At 38.6% G+C, this 24,904-nt stretch overlaps 1 protein-coding gene across 1 annotated transcript in view; it reads left to right on the top strand.

Annotated features, from left to right (window-relative positions):
* The first annotated feature begins 6,070 nt into the window (after window positions 1-6,070).
* The window catches only part of TESK2 (testis-specific kinase 2), a 72,795-nt gene continuing 53,961 nt past the window's right edge, over window positions 6,071-24,904 (top strand). The window contains 1 exon segment of the mRNA XM_008640782.2: window positions 6,071-6,392. Coding sequence (XP_008639004.2) covers window positions 6,174-6,392 — 219 coding nt within the window. The 5' untranslated portion in view covers window positions 6,071-6,173.

The raw sequence follows: 24,904 nt of genomic DNA on the forward strand, positions 1-24,904 counted from the left end.
TCCTTGCAGAGTGGCATCTTGCAAACTGGCACAAAAATAAGAGCTCTGCTAGGCAAGATCAAAAAAAGGTCAATGTTAGTAATTTTTTCTTAAAGCCCTTTTCTTGCTTGTTAGTTCACTAATATATTCATTTGGAGTGGTGTATTCATCAGTAAGTCCATCTAATAATCAGCAACTGTATCACACTGGCTCCATCTGTTGTCTGTTGCCAAGTCTTCTTTCTGACTTAGATTGTAAGCTTCTTTTCATATGATCCTGTCACTTTTTGTTAAGTTGAACACATTGCTGGTAGTGGCTAAGCCACTTTCTGGTGTGATTGTCCTGTTGGTTGCATTGGAGAAATGTAACAGCTTTCGCAGCCAGGAGTGGGGTTGGTTGAGATAACTTTGCTTTTGAAGGATGACCTTGTACACTCCAGGTCTGTGGCTCTCAAACTATGAGTTAGGCATTTTCCATTGTACAGGGAGCTTCAGACTGGTTTGTAAATACCAGCAGACTTCAGTGTCTGCAGTGCCTTAAGAACAATGTATTTGGGAAGCCCTGTTCTCACTTCAAAAATTCATAAATTAGTGAAGATTGTGTTACTGTTCCGTTTGTGCCGCCGCTACCTGCAGTAAACAAGGTACTTGGTGTTTCACTGTAAGGTGAAACCAGTAACACAGGCTTGTGCTTAGTAAGGGTACACTACAGAATGTGTCTTAAATATTTGTTGAGATGATACTTTTAGCTGGAAAATACAAATATTGACTGCCTTGTGCATAAATATAAGATTGTGTCCAAGAGATGTCAGTCAGGTATGAAATTCAGCCTGTTTACTTTGCCTTCATCCCTCTTTCAGGCATTCATGTTCTCTTTCCTTTGCTGTGCTGGATTGTCTCACTGGCTGCATTGAAACAACAAAAGTTGCTTCCAGTCTCATGTGAAACCCCCAATGCTAATAGAGCTGTCAGCCCTCATCCAAAACCCAGCAGAGAGACTGGGGAGGAAATTCCTAGATTGAGATGTTACAATACCTGTTGGTATTAGAAGGCTTTGATTCCCTTTCTTTTTGTTAAGAGCTCAGCAAATGTCAGCCTGCTGACACCTGGAAGGCATGAACAGCTTCTCAGTGTCTCTACTGAGCTCTGTTTTGTTAAGCAAACACAATGTATTAAAATTATCCATTTAAAGCAGCAGCTGTGTCTTGCACATGATCTACTTGAGTGGTTATTTAACTCTAGCGATGCTCTGTAACTAGGCTAGAGCCTGTCTGCACTGTGGATTGGAGTGACTGAAACCAGGCTAGGGGAGGAATGGATTGTTGCAAGGTCCCTTGTATTGTAACTGGACCCTAGAAAATGCTGGCAGTTACACTGTGGGAATAAGGATCAAGCGGTTTTCTGTTTGTTTCTTAGTTTTTAATATTCTCCCTCAGTTACATTTGCCTTCTAAATATGTGCTAGAATTTATGCCTATGCATGATGAAAATATTTTTAAACCTACAACCTTGGCCCTGAATCCTGAGCTCTGCAGTAATAGCTGGTCTCTCTTACTCATTTTAAACTTGGCTACAGTCACAAAATAAATGAACTGTTTGTTTCAGCTTAGCCTCTCGTGGAGGTTTGTTTGCATTATAAAACCATGATGCAGTTCAGCAGACTTCCAGTTTCTGGAGTGGTGTAGTAGGGCTAATGCAGGTCTCTTCTGACGAATGTCAGTCCTAATTTGCAGGAAGGTTGTGCTATGACAGTACTCGCTAGAACTGCGAATTATTCTGTACGGGGGAAATGAAATGAAAGCAAAATGTTATGTAAGTGAGAATAGAAAATATTGGGATTTTCATGTTCAAATGCGGTGTTGTAACTAAGACTATAAACTAAACCTAAAGACTTGTCCCATAAAGTAGTCAAAAAAGACTTCGGGATGAGCTGGGCCAAACATAGCCCAAGCTCTGGTATTTGTAGCTACCTCATCTGTAAATATTTCATATTGTCTTCCTCTCAACGACAAGAAGCTAAGTTATGGACAAACCAAGGAACTTTCCTCTGCTAGGGAAGCAGATGACAGCAGCTGAGAACAAAATTGTTGAGTTTAAATTCTTGTGTTTAATTTTTAAGCCTTTTTTCCTTGTTTTTATTTTTTTTTCCTCCAGGCTAAGGACCTCAGTCAATTCAGTCTTTGGAAAATTTTGTTCCTTACATTTCTTTGTAGTCCTTCTGAAATTTGCACAGTACTACAGTGAAGTCTTCTTCCCCCTCAAGTTATTTTGTTGAGTGACACTTGCCAGCATAATTCCTTTAATTCCTTTATGTTTTTGTAGTGCTGGCTGTTGGAGCTTCATCAGTCTACAAGTTTAAATAGTTAACTCTTGGCAAATGACTTTTGTCAAAGCTTTGGCATCTTGTTCTTCAGAAAACCTTTTCAAATTAGTAACATGCGTCCACCAGATTTATTGCTTTCCAGGCTGAACGCCTAGCGACTGTCTGTGTGTCTAAAAATGGTTGTTGTTATTAGGGCCATCTTTTAGGAAACTGTGAGTTTGACATTTGAGTGCAAATATGCACGTATTTATAAAGATACTGGGGACAGAAAACCTCTTAGTAATGAGTTGAAAAGTTTTTTGGAAGGATCTTGTTTTATACTCTGGGGCATTAAAGGGATGCTGCTGAAGTTGAGGAGCCTTACCCATTTTTATATCTGTGACGTATAAAATGTTAATTACTGGCTAATATATGCCGCCTGTTAGTTTGACACTGATGTTTAGCGTATAACTTGATGTGCTGTTGTGGGGTTTCCATCTTTAAATAATTGCAGGCTCAGGCACTGGTTTTGAAAGGTAAATCTCTAATTAACCAAATTAATGCTGATAGTTGTATTTATAGTAATTTCTACAATTAAAAAATTAATGCATTCATGCAGTGAAGAAACTGATCTTAATATAATATTAATATGGCTTTTTTTCTTCAAGGTGTTTTTTGGTAAGCCAAGAAGTTAAAATGTGGTAGGGCATGAAACATTCTGAAATTGTGCTTTTTAGAAATGTAAGAAATGGCTGAATGGGGCAGATGTGCATTTTGAGAGGTGAATTTCAGAATTATTTTGGTCTTGGCAGAGTGGGGTGCATTTTTCTTACGTAAGGGTGTCAGAAAAATTGTTCTGAAAGGTGAGAATTTATTAGGAAATGTTTTTTCTAGTGTGTAGTGTGTCTGTTGAGCACAACTTAAGAGTTTTTGAGCTGAACCTTAATATGAAAAAAACCACCCAACAACCTTTTAGTTGGTTACAGGATTTGCAGGATAGTCTTGGATTCTGTTCAGTGCACTTTAATTAACCATACAAGGTAGTAAATTAAAGTACCTCAGACTGACTTGACAGTCAATTAAACCTTGGTTGATTTCATTGAGAATGTGATCATTAGTGTAATTGGCCAAAATGACAGGAGGCCCACTTGGAATTATGCCCACTTGAAATTTTCCTCTGATTCTGTGTATGCAATCCTGGGCAAGATAATGGAGCTGTATCCTAATAATTTCCAAGGATTTTGTGTAGCTATCTGGAAAGGTAAACTCCAGCAGGCAAAAATGAAGGAATGGTTTACTTGGGAATCCAGATGGCAAAACCTTTTGGGGTTTATTTTGTGTGAAGTACATAGAATCTCTTCTTTCACTGTGGAATTTGTAGAGTTTTGCAAAGTTCACCATGTGATTTCAATCAAAAGGATGTGTATATGTGTGAGGGAGATTTTTTGCTTTATTAAATAGATGTAGAAACTGTGTTGAGGCCATCTTTTGTTAATGGCATCTGGTACTTAAGAGAGTTAGGCTTTTCCTCCTGTTTAATATTACTTATCTAACTTGGTATCTTCCTCTAGTTAAAACAATGGCAGTCTTTCCTATTTTGTTTTTTTTGTTTTTTAATCTTGCTTTGCCTGAGAACTTTTGGTCTTTAGTTTGCTGGGTTTCGGTGTGGATGTGTTGTTTCACTGGATTTATTGGGGGGTTCTGCAAGCTCCACTTTCTGTGGAGTGGTGATCCTATGGTATCCTGTGATACTGGATTGTCACGTTGTGCAATTCCAGGGGCAAATGCTCGCCTCCTTCCAAGGGAAGCGTCGGGTGCATGTGGGTGCTACTCTGATGGAAATAAGTTCTAAAAAGTTGTTTATTCAGTTGCAGTAGGTTTTCTGGTCAGTCTTCAAAAATAGCATCTCCTGATCCAAAAAACAAATTGCTAATACCACGGTTTCCTCTGTCTGTCCTCCTTCCATAGACAGTTCTTTCTTTATCTCCTTGAAAAGTAACCAAAAGATAGCTTGTCTTTTTCAGATCAAAAGGAATTATTTAAGTGGGCCTTGGAAATTCCGAGGCATCTTGTCTGTAGCTGAAGAAGTTCCCTGGACTATTTTTCTCCATTGAGGACATGTAATGGGCTTTATCTTCCTGTGGTGCTTCTGTGCCTTTTCCAGACCCTCAAGGCTCCTGAGTCAAGAATAGGAGATCAGAAACTGGATCCTGATCTCCTGTGTGGCAGCTGGCCACCATCATCTGAAAAGTGCAGTAAGATCAGGCATATGGGAGTTTCCATACAAAATTCTGTAGGAAAACCATGATGTGGGATTTGATAGAGATTAAATTTTCGTAATCAGGCCTTGGTAAGAGTCTCTTATACCCACTGGCATCCATTTAGAGAGGTGTTAAGATGTTTGAAATAAACACCCTTCTTTTTTGGAGCGGACAACCTCAAATTAATTCCAGACAGTTCAACAGAGCTTATTTCTGAAAGCAGGGAAGGACTATGTGTTTGCCTGATGTGTTGGCACAGAGCATCTCTAAAAGATACACTGCATACAAAACATGGATATAGCAGCACTGCTGTATTTTCAGAGGACAGCTGGTGTGCCTCTGGTTTTGAGATGCTTTTCAAATTTAGTGTATTGTTCAGGTTCTGTACATCTTTGTAAATAGAAGTGTAATTGCCTGCTCTGTGGTTATTTTGCCCACCTTTTTTAAAAATTATTTTATTGTTTCCTTCCCCTCCCTCTAGCTTTTCATTTACCCTCAGGGGAAAAAAAAAAAAGAAATGTATCCTCTTTGTGACTGTTCACTTTGTTCAGGCTTTGTAGGTGCTCAACAAAGTGCTGTAAATGAACAGTGGAGTTTGGAAAAGATGAATAACCTCCTAAGTCTAAGGTTTAAAGAAAAAATAAAAGCAGGCCACCTGTCAAGTTTGCCAGTCCAAGCTGAATTTGATGGGCTCCAGAGTCATCCTGATTACTTCATCATCCTCTTAAAAAGAAAAAAAATTGTTGGTCCCCCTCCCTTTTTTCCCCCTTTTCTCCTACTTGGCAAATGTAGCTTGTTTCCTGTGTTTTCAGTTGAACTGAAATTAATATAGTTTTGAAAAGTAGCTTTGTGGGGAAAATTTGTCTGGCAGATTGTTATAAGAATACTTCCTTTTTGTAGCAGGATTGTAGGTGTTTTTATAAATTTTGGGGCTACGTGTTCAGTGGATATAAACTTGTGTTCCTAACAGGTAAGGAATTGGTCTTGGAATACTTATAAGTGGAAGCTTTAAAAACAAGGTTTTGATACTTCAAGCTAATAACTTTCTTTATGTCAATTGAAAGTTGATCTATTTTTTTTTTTATAATTTGGGATCCCTTGTTCACTCACGAAAGTGAAATTGTTTCTTGCTGTTGTAGATTGGCCACCAACTGCAACTGAAGTAGAATAGAGTGTTACATTTTGTGGATTTCCTCCTGCTTGGTTGCTTGCTTTAGCAACCAGAACTTAAGTAAAAAAAAGAATGGGTTTGATGGGAAGGGAATGAGAGTTGTTTGTTACCAGCTAAATTTTGAGTTCCAAGCCTATTTGTTTCAGAACAGCCAGAGCATAGGGTATTTGCATTAATCTAAAGGAAAAGTTTATTAGATTGCTGTCTTTACTGTTGATGTTGTGTGGTGGTTTGTTATATTTCTTTATTTTTTGTGCCACTGCTTGGATATCTTCTTTCTTTTCTTACTCTCTTAAACTGGTGTAAGCTGGGTGTTGGAGTCCTATCAAACTTACTAGGTATCTTCACAATAATGGCAATCTCAATTTCTTGTATTTTAGGATCCCACAAGAGTAGAGAAGACAGCAAATTGCCTAAGATGTGAGAAGTCCTCCTGTAGTGAAATAAAGTCTTGTTTTCAAGATGGACCGAAGTAAGCGGAACTCAATAGCAGGATTTCCACCACGCCTGGAGCGCGCTGAAGACTTTGATGGTGGCACTGGAGAAGGGACTGCATCCCAGATGGGAAGAGTTTGTACCTCTTCATACAGAGCCCTGATAAGTGCCTTTTCCAGACTTACTCGTCTTGATGACTTCACATGCGAGAAAATTGGCTCTGGTTTCTTCTCTGAGGTGTTCAAGGTGTGTGTTTAGTTTTTTCCTCTCAATGTTGATTGCTTCCTGTTTTATGATGAGAATGTACGAGAGTGTCAGCCAAAGTGCTTTCCACTGAAGTCAAATGGTAGTCCTTGTATTTGCTTCACTCAGGATGAGTGAGTGGTGAAGAACTTTCAGGCTCCAAATACTTCTCCTATCACTCTTCCAACTGTTTTTTTGTCACTTATAATTTATTTGAGGAATTGAAGAGCTATTTGGGAGAAACAGAAACAGCTAAAAATAATTCATTTTATTTTTTGACCTCTGCCATGTATTTTTGCATTCATGGAGTGTTAAACACTGATGGCTGTTGGTTCTCCCATATGTAAGTGTAAATGTCTTTAATTTAGCTCGTTTATTGGTTTTGTGGGATGGTACACATTCGTTTGGTAGTCTTTGCCTCACAACACTTAGATGCATGTGTTAAGGAATTCCATACATGGTTGCTGAATTTGGAACCACAGATCTTATTGCACTGAAATTGCAGTACAATTAACTGCTCTTCTCTGTTTCTTTTGCTGCTAATGCCACACTTCTAACTTGAAGAGTCAGAGATTGGTTTGAAGTAAATAATATGAATGAGAAAATCTGATGTTGTCAGTGGCTTGCTGCTGTGAATGTCGGATATGGAAAAGATCTTCTTAAAGCAACTTGTCAAACCACTTTTATAGTGTTTCTGCTGCTCTAACTGTTCTGGTAAAGTTTATTGTAGAGGAACAGGACATTTGAGTTGACTTTCAGGCATTGAAAAAATAATTTGTTTCCTTGTTCTAGTTCCTGGCTTTACATGAAGTTACCTTCCACGTTACTTCCATTTCAGTGAAATGCCAGAAAACTATCTTACAGTATATTATGTCCATTCCATGACAATTCATGTATTTTTTTTCTTGAAGTTAAACCAAAAAACCCTTTATCCAGTTTTATTGCTGTAAATAGATACCTGCATTAGAAAATGGAAATTATTTTTATATTGCTTTAATACCCAAAGGCATTCAGATCTCCATGTATACATCTCCCCTTGTGTAAAGGCAAGTCACTCCACAAAAGTTTTTCTGTTTAGCTAGATACATGAAATTTTAGTTTTCACTAACACAAGTTTTAAATTCTTTCACATGGGTAGACATGAAGAACTTTATTTGGAGTGTGTAGGAGACTTGGTACAGGATATTTGTTTATAAAGCCAGCTTCTGTAACAGTTGAAAACAAGGGTTTGTTTGGTGGTTTTTGGTAGGTTGTTTTTTTTTTCTTATTTCCGTGTTTGGAAAACTTTCTGTAATGCATTTTGTAGCAACTGGTCTCGTACTGAGACATTTCCTAATGTTAAACGAATTGAATTTTAAAGTTCTGTGTTACTGGAATTTATCTTTGCAGCTTCTGTGGCGAAGGTGCTGTGACATGTATAAAGGTACCCATAGACTTGGGTCGTGCCTAAGTAACTAGGTTTATTTTTGTGTGAATTTCAGAATTCAGGTGGAGGGAAAAAAGTATCTAAAAGTAAAGGTGAATTTCCAGCATTCATAGTAATTGATTAATTTGAGAATTTATTGATTGAGAGAAATCCCTGATATCCAGTTTATTTTTGTGTGCATAAACAAGTCCTCTAATTCTTTAAAAACCTTCCCCTGCTATTCTCCTTTGCAGTGAGCTAAACTAGACATCCCAAGGTGTTGGATAGAGTTGGTGGCATTACTGGGGGAGCAATGGTGATAGTCTGAGTATCTGGTGTCTGTTTTCCCAGAAACAACCACAGTCCTCCTGCAGGCAGACACTGAGTGATAAAGTCTTTTCTTTCGCATCAGTTTCGACCAGAGTCTCTCCGCAGTTCTGGCGCGAAGGGGTGAGAATGCATTACGACCTTATCGTAGATGCAGTTCCAAACTCATTTAAGCAGGTTTCTGTTCTGCTGCTTTATCAGCCTGACCACCTCTGTCATTAATCCTACTGTGCCGATGATCAGATTTCATGTGAGAACCTTGATGTGCTTCCAGTAAGGAGAGCCTCGTGGCTTGACACAGTTAAATTTCAGTTTGATCTGCAGGCTCACAGGTAAATGATTGAAGTTGAGAAGAATCCAGGATAGTTCTAGACTTACTGTGTAAATAATTTTACAAGAGCAACAAAGCTTTCCCTTTAAATCATCAAAGGTGTCTCAAAACCCACCATGTCCCCAGAGCTTTTCCAGTAATGTATTTGTCTATTGTTTTGTGTCATACATTGGGTTCACTCAAGTGATTTAGCAAAAAATGCTTGGACAGTTTGAGGGTTTGGGATTTTTGTTTTGCTATGTAGCTGACAGGTTTTTTTCAGCGATTTCTTCCCCTCCATCCTTTTCTGTGGAACTTTCTTTTAAAATATAGTCTATTGTGGTAGATAGAAGTTGTTTTCTCTTAACTTGGGAATAGGAGTATGTTACAGCTCAGATCTGTATGTTAATGGTCATATATGCTATGAATGATCTTTTAACATTTCTAGTGCTTGTTTATTCATAAATATATTAAAATTTGTGGTTTATTCAGAACAGAGTATTAAACTAGCATTTTGACTTGGTGAGCCATCACTACAACACTTCAAATTCATGTTCACTGAATACTAGATGTTATAGAAACTAGTTTAGAAAAACTGAACTTTGTCAAAAAACCAGCAATCTAGTTTGAAACAGCTGACTGACTAATACCTGTTCTAAATTTCAATGGCAAGTGCAGCACCCTGAGGTTTGCTTTTAAGATCAAGCTAGGCAGAGACTGTTTGTATAAATGAACAGTGCCCATGATCCGAAACCCTTAAACTCCTAGTTGGGAAAACCAGTAATGGCTGATGAAGCTGTAAGGAATTGTGGGGGCATTCAAGCATCATACTGAAATGAAGTATTGTATTAGGAAATAGATACTATTAATTATAAAATGTGTGTTTTGTAACAGCAGTCAGACTAAAATCGAGGATGATCTTCTATTCAAATTTACCTTCAGGTTCAAAGTCAGTGCTAAATATTCAAGTTGCTGTAAATTTCCTTCAGGTGTTCTTGTTGGCTCCACATTCTGTAGCTGAACTTTTGAGAGAGACTGGAAATACTTGTGACATTCCAGCATTAAAAATGGACTTTTTGCAGTTTGTTATTTGGTATACATGAAAACAGGAGTCATTGATCCAATATAGAATTGTACAAATTTGGAGTCCTGTGCGTTTGTTTGTAGGGAAGTTGTGTTGCTGTACAGGTTGGTCACTGGGGAGTTTGCGCGTTTAGGCTGTTGAGGAATGATGAAGTCTTTGGACAGCCGGGAAGCAATGTATCAGTAGAGTTTGTATCTTGAGTGTACACCTGGGGAGGTTATTTATGTGAGCAGTGAAAAAGGGGTGTAATACTTCAAAAAACAGTTAATGAGATGCTTGTTTTATGATAGATGGGCAAAGGTGAATATAAGATGTACAAGACACAGTGCAGAACAAATGCCTTTTAGAACAGAAGCACTAAGCAGCTGAGTGTGGGTGTCTCCATAGAAAAATTTTGAGATGAAAATCAGCCCTCCTATTTCAGCATATTTAGTGACAGCACCATGTGCTAAGCACTCAGTTTATGATCCCCTATAACTTGAGATCCTTTCTGTAGAACTTCTGGCTACATGGTTTTCTTGGTTTTGCACTTGTGCAGCAGATTTACCTTTTTTTGGTATTGCTTCCCATTCAAGCATTTCTAAAATTTTCAAGAGATTCCTTCAGTCTTGATAATCTTGAAGTTTACCTGTGATCCACAAGCTACTTTTTTGGTTATGATTTTACGTTGCTACTTTATCATATTTCCTTTTAGATCACATTTGTCTCACTTATTTATGAAAATATCTAGAGAGGTACATTGAAGCCATATGAGAAATAAGATACAGTGAATCTTAGTGCTGATATGACTTGGAAACAAATGCTGGCAAAATGTTAGTGCTATTTGATGATGTATGGACTCCACACATAACGAAACTGGCACTACGAGAATGCAAGGCCAAGTATAAATACAAAGAGAGGGCATCATACTTTTGGATGACTTAAGATGGGTGGTGGGTGCAAAAGGGTCAGTATCCTCAGGGTATTTGTGCTGTATGGGTTTATCCTGTTTGAATACCCTGAAGTGATGGTCCTCATCAATTAGTTGCTAGTCTTTATTTGTGTGGTCAAATTTATGTTCTCTGACTTTCAAAAGTGCCGACTGATCAGGAAATGTGTGCCTGTCCAAATATGTACCTTGTACCTGAGGCTAGGATCCCGTTTCTTGTATTTATTTAATGTCTTTGAGGTGTTTAAAGATAAGCAGCATCCAGCTGTCTAATGTGAAAGGAGAAATGGGGCTGGAGCTGTGCTCAGAGGTACTGTGAAGAACACATATATAATTCTTTTTATCACGTACTTGTAATGCACTTCTGGTAAAACTGGTAGTTCTGTTGCCTCTAACATACAAATCATAAATGATACTAGATAGTGTATAATTTGTGATATTATGTCTCATGGGTGCATTGTCATGCTGGTGGGCTTGATCTCTGGAACATCTTGTTCTAGACTGTGGGAGATTGGAGAGATTACTGATCTGGCTTTCCCAAAGTGACTCAATGGGAAGTTTGGGGTTTTTTTGTACTTTATGACTTCATTACCATTCGGATTAACATTTCTCTGTTTGTCTGTAATTTTGCAGGCCTTGAGGAGTCTAGTGCAGAAATGTTTGATGTCACTTTCTTCTGTTGCCTCTGACCTCGGTTTGACAGGACTTGCTTACTAGAATAACAGTGCAGAGTAGGAACTGAACAGTACAGTAAGTGAGGGATTAACTCATGAGATTTCAGACCCAAAAGTTATGAGAGGTTACTTGACCAAAAAAAGAGAGTATCTGTCTTGGTGGGCATGAGTATCTCTATCATGTTATACTTTGCCTGTTATGTCTTACAGTTGAACTCTATACATAAAAAATAAAGGCATTATGAACTTCTCAAACAGTTAAGGTTTGGAAGATTTACTGGGTTATCTACACGCAGCCACATCATCTGAGGTCTTTAAATTTTACCAGCAACTGGAACTTTGTCTAGAGTGTATATTGACACCACATACAGAACAGGTATACCTCCCTTGCTGGTTTTTTAATTCAGTTCTGAATTGAAGATCTCAAAAACAATACCACGCCCTAGTTTTCTCAACAATGGCATGTAAAAACCATCCTTCAGCTTTGTGTCACACTCTTATAATGCCCATCACTTGTTGCTATCATGGCACATTAGTGCCTTATGTTTAATGGGTGTGGAGCTCCTGTTCTGTAGCCTTCAGTCCTTGTTTGTAATGAAAGTTTTCATTTGGATATGTTGATTTTTGCTCAGATAGATTTAAGATATGAAGTAGCTTTCACTATTTAGTGAAATAACATGAACAGGGTATAGGTTTGAATGCTCCAAACTTAGAAGTTTCAGATTGTCTGAGTGGCAGCTTCCATCAGGAGGAAGGCAATGCAGAATACTGGGTGAGAGGAGCCCTTGCTTGGTTCCTCAGGAAGCTCCATGAGGAGACTCCCCTGTCTTACCCTGCTTGGTCATATCCAAGTCTATCTTCAGCTGTCACAGGCCAGGCTGTAACCTGGTGGTAGTTGGTCGTGGCATGGAGTCAGATGCCTTACAGAAGTCTATGTATATTGCTATTTCAAAACATGTATACATTTTGCTTAATCAATCTTATCACCTAAATTGACAATTAATGTAAATCTAGGTAGGGGTGTTGTGAAAATTACTACAGTATCCTTAGGTAAGCCAGGCATAAGTATTTCTGCTCTGTTCTTGGCAGCTACTTTTGGCTTGTCCTGTAAACTTCAATTATAAAAGATTCTACAGCCTCCTTTGGTGTATCCAGGCTGTAATTTATTATTTTTAAATGATCCTTCTATAGATAGAACCTCCCAGTTTGAGTTGTTTCTACAGCTGGTCCTTCCTATTTGCTTATTGACTCTACTAGCAACTCATTACTGACAGAGGGTTCCATTTTCCTGTGGCATTTAGTCAGAAGAGTAACACGTCTGTGAGTATGTGGAAGGAGGGAAGCAGATATTTGAGTAGTTATAAAAATGAACGTGCAAGGAAGGGAATGCAAGTTCATATTAAAAGGAGAGTATGACTGCAAAAAGGACATGGAAAAGGTACAGGGAAAAGGGCAAGGGACCTGCTGCTTGCTTTTCAGCCCACACTCAGCAAAATCCCACTGGAGAAGGTGTTGGAAACAGTGTCTCAGAGTTTGCAGACAGCACTTTCCTGGACTGGAATCTTTATTAACCAGGGTTTTATCAGATAAACAGGCACTGCAATATTTGAGCTGTCAGTGTGTTTTAAATCTGAGTCTGTGCATTACTGCTGATCTTTGCAGGATGGCCAAGAACAGAATTGGTTTGGAGCTCCCACCTGCAGGACAGGGCCTCAGCACTCTCCCAGGGCTCTACAAGCAAGTTCTTACTCTCCTCTGTGTGCCTGTTTGCTGCATAAATGGGATGTCAGTCTTCAAGACTGTCAAGCCAGTACCTTCCCTGCTGAATTCTTTTGAGGAGGAAGGGGTTAATTGTCAGCATAAATCAAGGCGAATCTGGGTATTTCAACTGGAGGAAAACTTTTCTCAATTCTATCATACCCTTTTGATTATTATTTCAAAACTCCCAACATAAACACTGACAACAGGAAGAAGTTTATTTTTTTGTTAATACCAAACTAAGAGATAAATTTGACTCAGTACATCTCTGGCTTTTGCTTATGAACAGTTTCACTGCTTTGTCACCAGACTTTAGGCCAACATGACATTCTTCAAGGTGATGTTAATATCACCATGAAGTGACTTAATTGGGGGAATGTTTGTGTAGAGGAAGATAGGAAGGCTGACTGTGTGTAGCTGTTTTTCTTTATGGTAACTGTTGGCCGTGAGACTTAGAGTTGCTGGAACCATAGCTTGGTTAACACTGTGTGTGTATCATGTCCCCAGACTTATAAGGCAGTAACAAGAGTTCTCCTCTTGTCATTAGTATTGTATTGCAGATAATCACACTGATTTTTTATTTTTTTTTCTTCCCCCTGGAAACTAATTCTTTCCCAGTAGGCATAATTGCTTTCTGTAAGTTTTGCTTAACAACAAGGTTTGGTGTTTTTATTGCTGTTTAGGCCTTCTTGCCTCACTTTAAACCTATGTTTTTCTTGGCTTTATAGATTTATGGAGTCAAAAAGCATGGAAAGTGGGAAAAGGCTTCTTGTCATCTTGCTCTTAATCCTTTTGTCACAGGGCAAGAGCAGCTTTATATGTCATTCTGTGTGGACAACTCCTTAACTTACTGTTTAAAGCTAATAGTAGAGATGACTGCAGTGGGAGGTACCCAGGAGTTAGTATCTCTGAAGAATCAATTTTATTGAGCAAGAGAGGAGTAGTTGCATCATAACCACACTGGACTGAAAAGTCTCCAACAGTAGATCAGGCTGCTCTGACTTCCTGTGAAGATGATGTGCATGGTTAGTCCCTTCACCTGGTTGAGGGGGAAGGGCAGAAGCTCCTGGAAAAGGGATGGTACAAATTTACTGAGGAATTGAGAAAGCATCTGGAAGAATTGCTTTCCATCATCAATAAATGCTTTCCTCATGCCTTCTCTATCTAGAATGATTGTCACTTTGTCTTAAGGAACAAAATAGTAACACTGTCAATTTAGAAATTTGAAACACAACAAAAACATCTTTCTGTATAACACAGATTTTCTGGTATTCAGGTTAAAAATAGTCTGAGAGCAGCACTGATAATGTAAAATTTCACTGGAAATCTCAAATCTTTCTCATGCTTTTTCTTTGTCCTTATGGCTTCAGTTTCAAAGTTCTCTCACTTTGTCATGTGTTGTTCTGAACATTTAATGAAAGGTTTGCACTGGAAAAGGATCTTATTTGCCTCTGGAATTAGGAGCCTGATCAGACTGAACATGTAAGTGTTCTTCAAAAACTGTAAAACATTAGAGGTGAGATCACACAATATCCATGATATTTGTGGTACTATTTGATAGGCTTAAAAGATACTTTATTTTAGTTATTCTATGAAATATTTGTAGGAAACTTTCAAGTTGTAGGCTTTAAATACTTTTTCAACATTGGATATTTGACTTCTCTGAAGTTGGAGATCTGTAACACTTGGTGTTAACACATGAGGACAAAGAAACCAATAAAAATTGTTTTACTAGAGAAGTGATTCAGTGGATGACTTCAGTCTTAATGTGTTTGCTGTACAAAAATTGTCATTACAGTGCATAAACAGTCTTACAATAAGGAAATAGTTCTTTGAAGGTGATCTTCAGTGTAATGAGAAAGGCAGGATAAAGCCCTATGGCTACAAGCTGTAATAAGAATTGTGCTTATTTTAAAAAATTAAGCGTCTATGGGACCTGCCTTACCAACCAAAAATGTTCTCTCTCCTGTTGCTTTATTTGTGATATTTGTGGCCATCTTTATTTTCTTGATAATGTTCTTGATTAAGCTTGGCAAAGTGTTGAGAAATTTAGAGCTTCCAGCAATTTAAGACCACCAATTCTGGAAAGCAGTGGTCTAGACAATTGGAATTTTTTTTTTAAACTGATGCGTGTATTTTTTTCCTCTTGAAACTGCTGTAGTTACATCAGGTGAAATGAGATACTTCAAGATCTGCTTATGACAAATAGTGGTAGAAGCCATCCTTTTAGGTGGAAAAGGAGTAGGGAATGAGTTAAGTGGGTTATCCTACGTTTTGGTTATGCAGATATAATATTTCATCTTGTAGGCACAGGGTATATGCTTTGTGACTGAAAAGTGGCACCCATTTGACCAGGGCATATCTTCCCTCACTCAAGTGTAGAGCCATTGGACTTGTCCCTGCTCTCCCTGTGTGATAAGATGCCAGTTAGAAAAACAGACAGCAAGTCTTCGTGTCCATGGATGCCTTTTGGCCTGATTTTTTTATAGGATTGAATTTTAAGCTGAAAATCTTTTCCTTTTGACTAGTGAAGGAAACTCACCTTGCTCAAGGTGACAGAAGCAAGGTATTGGAGGCCAAAGGTCTCTTCTGTGAAGTTACAATGTTAAAACAAACTACTAATTGTTTGGGAACACAGTCACTGTATTATGTAATCTAGCCAAGGAGGCTAGAATAACTCTGAAACTTCACTTCAAGCTCTGGAGTTGTATCAGAGAGGTGATTCTGATCTGTTTCTTTCTATTCTGATTCTTGTCAGGAGTAGGAAGAAGCACCATTGCAGGCTTGAGATGAGGCATAAATCCTGAGGATGCTGGTGCTTTCTTAGTCAAAGTAGAACTCTTGTGAGTTTGATTTTTCTTACGCTGTGTGAAGTATAAGCCTTTTGGAGCCCTTCTTCCAACTGCTAAGGTGATTTGTATGGAAACCACTTAACCAGGCAGTTGTCTTGCTAATGGTTTTTTTTGCTATTGAGGTGCCAAGCTGCTGTCATCCTAGTCCTTGTCACTTAATTAGCAAATGCTTTTATAGGGCATAGGCTACAGTGAGAAGTAGTAATAAATAGGCAATACTCCAACAGATCATTAATATAGGAATTAAAAACCTCATCTGTGTTGTTAGTCTTTACGGATTGCACCATTGGGTCAAAACACTTCCTCCCCACTTAGGCAATTCTGAATTTTAATGATATTTACATATATTTGAGGTGTAGAGCACTCTTACTTTTAGCGGAACTGAAAATGCTTTGAAATGCAAGGTAGAACAGAGGGCTAATTAATATTTGTTACCTGAAACAAGTTCTGGTATTTATTGATTTATTTTCTGCGTAGAAGTCTTAAGATGTGTGTTATAATAATCTTAAAACATCATCTGAGCAAACACTGGGATTAAATAAAAAGCCATCACCAGGCAGCAGATTTAATGAAAGCCTTGTCTTTTGTAGTGGTGTTGAAATACTTTAAGAAAATTTTCGAAACTGTACTTCCATTATGCTTCTTCCTGCAATCCTGCTTGGCATCACTACAGTAAAGTCTAGAACTCTCTGAGTAACACAAATTAAAACAGGGTGAAACACTTCTTACACAATGTTTCACTTTCTCTGTTTGGGTCAGACAGCTTGTCTGCTGAAGAAAGAAATATTTAGAAAATATGATAGAACTACCCTGAAAATGAAGGATTTGTTTGTTGACTAAAAAGCCAGAAGAAAAATCACTGAAATAAACTTAAATGTTAAAAGAATACTCAGTCAAAAAAAAGGAACATAGTTTAATGTAAAATTATCCATTTTGAAATGTATATTTCACCTGTTTGGAAACTTGGCCTCTTCTCAGCCTTGCTGAACATCTGATACGTAGAATGTCCGAGGTAAATCTTTGCTGTCCTTGCAAATAGAGAGAACGCTTACAAATTCTGTCAACAGTAAGAAAGACACTTTGATACTGTAACAAGCACCTTGCAATAGGAGATAACCCCTGGTTGGATTTTGTGTTTAGTACAGTGACTGCTGTAGTTCAGAGTCCTTTGGGCCTTTGATTTTCTTCTGTAGGAAAAGTTGTGCCAATCTGAGTATCATTGTGCAGTTTTCCCAGGGCAAAACAGGTGGCAAGTTTCCCTTGGCGCTGAAATGTTTGTGTGCTTTTTGTCTTGTTTTCCATAATAATTTCTCAAGCACGGTTAAATGAGATCTGTTTAGTTTTCTGTTCTGGATGGAGATGTGCTGGGTTGGCAGCTCTGGGATTTTCTGTGTTTTGCCAGCTGGCAAACATGCACATTTGTGTAAGCTCATTCATAGCTGATACTGAGAGACAGGTGCTGATTTACTGTTCTTCAAATAACTGTGCTGGCATATGTCCAATATTAACATGACTGTGCCTAGAGAACAAGAGTGCATCACTTAAAATCTTTGTGAGACACCTCTGAGGCACCTCTCTGAATGCTTATTTACTGGTATTGGCAGCAGGGGAAAATTAAATATATTTCAGTCATGGATTTCACTGCCTGTGCCTGGGGAGTGTCTGTGATGTTAATGCACACAAATGCATATGTGTTACTGCCTAATATGAAATGTAAAAATGAGAACTGAAAACTATTATTGATGGCACTAACAGAAAAGAGATGCTTACAGTTGCAGATCTATAGGGAACGCTTCTCCTTAGCTCCTTAACAGCATTGGAAGTGATTAGAGAAAGGAACTCCAAAGCCTGTATGGCAGGGCTTTTGTTAATCTTTCCTGCTCCAGTTGTTGGTATTCTGTATGCAAGTGATCCAGAACTTCCTCTTCCCAGTAGATGCTGAGGCCGTATCCAAACTGTAGGAATGTCTTCCCCCATCCCTGCGCTTCCTGTGTCTGGGAGTCGCCGCAGCTGTCGCCCCTCGCTGTGCTTGGCACAGCCTGGGAATGCTTTCAGGTGGCTGCAGGGCCCTTTGTGCTGGCAGCAGCTCTGCAAGGTGGGGGCTCTCTGTTGGATGGTCTGGTGGCATTAGGGGTTGAGGGGAGGACAGAGGTCCGAAACATCCGCTGGAGTGATCGATACCGAGACAGCGTTGCTTTGTTAACTAATCCGGAGCTGACAATGTGTCTAACACTGACTCACTGGTGTCTCTTCGTAACTTTCACGTGAGCTGCTGCAATTAAGTCCTGCAAATCTGATTCTTGTGTTTCCTAGCCTTTATAGGAGATGATGAGACATAAGAAATTGTATGCCATATTTAATTAGCTACTTGTGTAAGAAGGGGAACCTAATTCTCAAGAAGAGCAGCTTCATGAAGGCATAAATAACAAGAAATGACTTGGAATTTTTGGTTTTGGCTGTAACCTGAAAGTTATTAACTGTATCAATTTATAAAAGCTGAATTATCTTCAAGTAAGCAAAATATGGCTTCTTTCTGCTCTCTTTTTATTTGTGGTTGTGGTCAAATTCTAAGTGCTGTGATTATAATAGTAATAGTTGTATGTCAGTGGGCTCTGTTCTGAAAGGTGAGACAGACTTCCTTACTCATGCATAGTAATGTTTATTTGAAAGATTTATAAAGGGAATCTAAGGAAACTATTTCAGCCTCAAACAGAACTTTCTGTCAAGTCTCCCATACAGATTTTGAAAACAAACCCAACAAATGTGTTTGAATACCAATGATGACATTATTGGTGTAGTGGGGGGATTGTGTGCTCAGTGCCAAACTGTTCTTATACTGTAAAAGATAGAAGATACAATTTCTGTGTCAGGAAAATTCAGTCCAAAGTATTGTTTTGCTTCAAAAACATCTGCAGATTATGTAAGTATAATTATCGTTCATACAGGATAAACCCTTAGTAACATGGGAAATATTTGATCCTAAGTATTAAAAATTAAATGGGAAAATAGGAACACAGATACAGTATCTGATTATGTATTATCTTTGGATGTTACAGCAGTCATTTGCAGATGTAAATCTTCCAGTTTTCTGACAGGTAGATAATACCACCTCAATTTTATAGAACAGTTAGAGAGGTAAGAAAAGAAGTAGCATGCTCAGGGCTGCTTAGTGAGCTGAGGATAGCTAACATCGGAAATTAAGAACAAGCTCCCAGTTCTGTACTTCAAACTCAGTATTTCTTTTTCTTTCCTGACTATGGTACTACTCAGGTATAAAGTACATGGCTGAGCTGTTTACTGAGGTTGTGGTAAAACAGTGCTCACCCAGTGTCCATGTTCCATGTCCTGGATTGCAGAGAAAAATTTATATGGTTACGTTCTGCTGAACTGGCTAAAATCAGTCAGCTTCTCCACCCTGGGCTGTGCCTGTTTATATCTCATCTCGAACTGTGGAGCAATAGTCCTCTGATGAATTTGTGCTTTCTCTCAAAATAAGACTGTAGTCTCTTTTTGCCTTTATGGCTTGATTGAGATCAAGTTAATGGCAGAGATATGTGCACAGATTCCTATCAATAAATGGTTTGTTTAAAATAAAAGGGTGCTGTATTTTGGGTCCTGGTTCTACATTACAGTGGCCAATGAAGAAAAACAAAATACAAAAGCAAAATTGAGGGGTTTTTGGCACACAAGTGGATTTACAAAGTATCAGTGGTACTGATGTCTTACTAATTAGAAATTCACTTAATTTGGAAAAAAATTTGAAGAATTAATTTGACTGTAGATGTGGAATATTCTCTAGTAACTGAACTTATTTCTTCGCTGAATTGGCAATGCTAGAAGTTACTCAAATTAGGACCTTTGTTTTACTAATACTGAGCTTTTGTACTAAAGGGAAAACAGTAAACTCTCCAGCTTTTTCTGTGTATTTCTCTCAACTCTTTTTAGTAGTAGAAATTAGTAGAGTCACAATTACTGTCTGGTGTTTGAAAGGTTTTGGGGTTTATTTTGTGCCTAGTTTCTGTAGATCTTCTGAACCTGTGCTAAAGCTCTTGTAACACATGCTGACTAGTTTTGTTTGGCGAAGTTTTGTTGCATTTGGCAGGTCTCTTTCTTGCTGCAAGAAGTTAGAGTATAGCAACATTGAGTATTACTACTCTGAAAACAGCCACAACCTATCTGACTCTCTGGCATCAACACAGCAGCTTAGTATTATTTGGACTGATGTGTTTCTTTCAGCTTCTATTTGTCATTGCAAATTTTCCTAGTGATATGAAATTTTTGATTTGACATAGGCACCACTACTATGAATACATGTATCTGACAGTGGGTACATTTTAGTGTTAAGAAAAACATTTCAGATTACAGACTTACAAGCAGTGTGATCTGAACTGAAGAACAGGTTTGTCTTCCTTGCTGAAGGAAGCCCTTTTCAATCAACCATAGAGTTAAAGTGTTCTTCTAACACATTCATCCTCGAGGCATGAATATATGTCCCTCTAAATGTGATGACTTGGTGGCTTGACTGTGAGACTTGGATAAAATAGAGCTGACCCTATTTTTTTTTTTTTTTTTTTTTTTTTTTTTTAAGATTTCTTCTGCTGTCACAGCAAGGAAGTAGTCAGTTTTTGAGAGAAGTTTTGTATCAGAGCCAAATTGCTGGTCTGCTTCCCTATGAAAGACTTTTCCCCTGTCATTTAGTAGGCACTCTTATGATGAAGCCTTTTCTCTTTTACAGTGATTACTTCTATCCTCTCTTGTGCCTCAGAAGCTTTATTAACTCGGTCAATCAGAATTAAACTGTGTAACATTTAGTGCAAATGGCCTAGAATGGTAGCTAAGGGAATGTCTTCATCTGTTGTCATCAAAAGGAAAATACTTGTAAATGAAGATGAAGAGAGATATGCAAACTCAGGGAAGGTCAAATATTTGGACCAGAGGGGACTGCTTTTAAAATGGTGCTTTGGACACATGGCAGGAAAGGTGAAGGTGAAATGGCCAGATGAAGACCAAGGTGTGTAAAAGAATGAACAAAAAATTGTGTGTGCTAGAGCAGCAACATGATTTTATGGAGTAGGTTGTGTAAGTAAAGATCTGTAAATGTATTTAAGCAGTGAGGCTGGATACCAGAAGAGGGGAAGGTAAGGAAAAACTGGAAAGCAGTTAAATGAAGTTTTGGAAGAGGACTGTGACAAAATACTACCAGCTCTATAATGATGATTTGGAAAATAATGAAAATGCAGTGAAAAACTAGGAGAACAGCTGAAAGCTGTGTTGGCAGATTTATAATATCAGTATTAGGAAATGTTCTTCAGATGTTTTTTCCAGGGCCACCTGGAAAGGTATGGTGAATACAGATTAAAAAGTCCTTGTGAAAGATGAAATCAGGCTAGATTTCAGCTATTGCTTAAAAATACCTCCACTTCAGTCCAGCAGAAAGTGGAAGTAGTATAAATGTTTGGATTTTCAGAGAGCCATGACAGACCTGTATGACATAATAAATAAATAATAATCTAAATTATATTTAATTTTTTTAATAATAAAAAACTTTACAGCTAAGCAGCAAGCTGAACATTAAACCCACCAACTTTTGCACGATAATCCTCATGAACTTTATGTAGTGACTACTTCTCTGGAATGTGAGCCCTGCTCAATCATTATTATGAGATATTCTGTAAATACATTGCTATTTCTTTACCTGTATCCATGACTTCTGCTTCCGACTTTCTTCTAAAGAAAGGGGTAAGGATCAGAACATGGTCTGATGTGAGCAGACAGGCCATGCAGGTAACCATAGCCAGGACAAGGTACAAAGTACTTTAGTCCTGGGAGAATCAGAGTGCAAAGGGACAGTTTAACTGCCTGTCAGCAATAAAACAGGGAGGCAATATCTGGTTACTGTGACCTTGGAGATGGAGTCACACACATAGGTAAGCAGACTGAGAAGCTGGAAGCGTGTGCAAGGCAGCTGTAGGATTGTCAGAATGTTTCTAAGCAGAGACGCCATGATCCAGACATTCCTGAAAGCTTATTTGGTCTGATACGCAAGGGGCCCTAATTAATAATGTCAACAGCTTTAAAAGCTTCACAGCAATCAGCAAGTTACATCAGTGAGAGGTTTGAATTGCATGAGTGCATCCCTGTTTATGTTGAGTATACAGGGATATGCCTGAGGCAAACTGCCTTTTAAACAAATGTTAAATTGGATCAGCAGTATTGCCAAATTATTTACTCATTTTCCTTCTGGAGTGGTCAGGTGGTTGAAACATCACTTCTATGTTTTTATGGCACAGAGGTGGCCTGGAAGGGGATGAAGGATTAAAAACCTAAATAGCTTGGCAGGGCTTTGACAAGGGATGCCAGGATAGACCCTAATTTTGTCTAGGGTGTGACTGATGGGTAAGTAGGCGGAGGGCAGAGCTGACATCTCCTTCCACCTTGATGATTCAGAGTTTGACCGAGACCTTAAAGACAGAACCTGTCAGTTCCTTGTTGTCAATTTGTTCTTGCCATAGAAATGCTGTTTGCCAGTTGTGCTTCAGAAGAGACAACATGGTTAGTCTTGGGTATATTCCAAGTGATTAACGTTGTGCTCTATAATTTATAAGCTAATACTTGATTTTATTCATAATATTGAGTATTGTCCTTTTGAAAAAGATGTCCTCTCACCTCCAGTTCTGCTTCTTCCTCCTAGCTTTTAAAGGATAGCTAGCAAGAAAGGAAGAGTCCCTTTTTTCCCCATCTCTCCTTTGGTTTGATTAGGAATTTTGCTGTTGCGTCAGATCTTGGCAGAACTTCAAATAGAATTGCTGATGTTATCTTACGGTGTCTCCTTAAGTGAAACAAAACATAGTGTGATGTAGGGTACTGTTTTAGAGACCAGTTAATTGGACAGAATATGCTGCTCTATGTGTAAGAAACTCGAGAAATTTCCAAGCATGGGAAAAGTGATTTTATAAAGCAAACAAAAGAAAAACATGCTGACCTTGCGACTGAACCTTGTTCAGTCTATCAAGATTGAAAAGACTGCAGGATAGCCTAAAACAGAGGATGAAAAGTTTTGTCTTTGCAAAAGCAGCTCAGTTTTCTCTGGATGTGGAGAGTCAGACCTTTGAGAAGGAGCTGTTGACCACTTCTTGTTGCGTATCAGACGTGAATATCCCGGAAGCATGCAGGACACAGTGACCCAAAGAGTTACCCACCTTCTTTTCTGAGGTTTCCTTAGCTTAAGAAGAGCAGTCTGAACAAGGAGAAAGGCCCTATGATAAATTCTACTTTTACCTCAGAGTTGAGGCAGAAGAGCAGGAAATTTTGGCATGAAACTGAGTGAATTATAGAAATGGGCAAGAAATTAAGAGGTAGCTGGCAGAGTTAATGAGAAGGGAAAATACCGTTTAAGACCACATTCCATCTGAGTTCCTGCTCACCTTCTACCTCTATTCATTCCCTTTTGGCAGACCTTGAAGCTTCTGTGTTGGTGGAAAGCTCATTTCTGAGGAAGTTCTGTTGAGAGCATCTCTGACTGTAGGAATTAAGTTACTTCAAATTCTTTCCTGTTCCCTGAAAACCCCAAATTACTTCACCACAACACCCAAGATTCCTAACTTTCCTCTCAGAGGAAATGTGTTAATTTAGCTGCTGCTGTGTATAGATTCAAAGCATAGTCCTTTTTTCTTAATTTAAATTTACATTGTTGAAGTTTTCTATTCGTAAGTCTGTGAAAGCATTTTAAAGTTTTTTCCCCTCACCCAAGGCATTGCTCCTAGTAAAACTAATGTATAACTAAAATATGTTTTAAAAGTCTGTATATAGACATTGACCTGTCCAACTTAGTTTGTGCATTCAAATTGGCTGGGTATGCAAAAGCTGCATAAAATTAAAAATTAATGAAAGTACACAACCGACACAAGAAACCTGGCAAGTAACAATAAACCTCATCAACTTAACATGCAATCATCCTGCTTAAAACCCATAAGCATGCCAAACAGGCAAGACAGGTTGTGTTGAGAATGATTCTAGATTATCTTGTTGTAATGCACTAAAGCTGTAGTTTGACCAGTTTTATTTTAAAACCAATATTACCATGGAAAGGAGGAGTCCCATGCTTGTGAACTTGCTGTTGGTTTCTACTCGGGGCTGATTTCTATATCCTTCTCCACCCCCTTTCCCTGATCCTTCTTGCACTGGGATTACTGGGTGACTGTAGGTGAGGCATCTGAGGAGCTCGTGTACATAAGCAGGGGGGAAGCAGGAGGAAAAGCATCTGAGAGCTATTTTTCTACTCAGTCCCTCGATCTTGTTTACCACACTCACCTGTAATGTTTCCATTGCTACCCTATACTTGAAACTAGGACGGGAAGAGGCAACGTAGAAGCATTAAACCAGACACACACCTGAAACATGACACCCTTTCCTCCCAGTACATCCCGGTACTGAATTCATGGGCTTTGTGTCCAGATGAGAATGTTTAGCTGAAATATGCCCCTTGTTCTTGCAGATAGTGGTGTGCAAATAAAACTTGAAAATAGGTATCACTTGCTGCCTCAGAGCTACCAGGCAGCCTTACCTTCAGAACCCATACCCTATTTTCTTCTTGCATCTGCTTATCATGGGTTCAGTTGTTCTTTCTGTAGTTAACATATCACAGCTAAAGGAGCCTCTTACTGGAAAAAATGAATGGTCTTCTGGAATAAAGACAGATGAGCTGCCGTTGTTTAAAATGTAGGTAGTTTGTATGTACCTATGTCATAATCTTGATTTCAGTTTTAAATTAGAAAGCTGATGAGTCTTAAATTCCTGGAACACAGACTTTCCTGAGCTAATCTCCATAAACGTGAATGAATTTGCCATGGGGGTAATTCAGTGTTTTGAGAAGTACTTGTTGTCTATTTATGAGCTGCAGATACTGATGTAGGAAGACAATGGGAACATAATTTCCAGGAATACTACCAGTACATGTGTGGGAATGCCCAACTGCAAGGAAATTCAAAGGGTTGGCAAGACTTATGCTATTGTGACAGCTCCTTTCTAATAGTAGCACACATCTACATAACACTTGACAGATGGGCTAGTTTGAGTACCAAGTTAAAAATGGCCACAGTCCTGCATTTCTGACCAGGGAAAGTCACTCTGAACGAGGTGCTGGTGCTGCGCAGTTGCCAGAGAATCCTCTTGTTCCTG

This window comes from Corvus brachyrhynchos, unplaced genomic scaffold (genome assembly GCF_000691975.1).
Source record: "Corvus brachyrhynchos isolate BGI_N302 unplaced genomic scaffold, ASM69197v1 scaffold48, whole genome shotgun sequence".
Lineage (NCBI taxonomy): Eukaryota > Metazoa > Chordata > Aves > Passeriformes > Corvidae > Corvus > Corvus brachyrhynchos.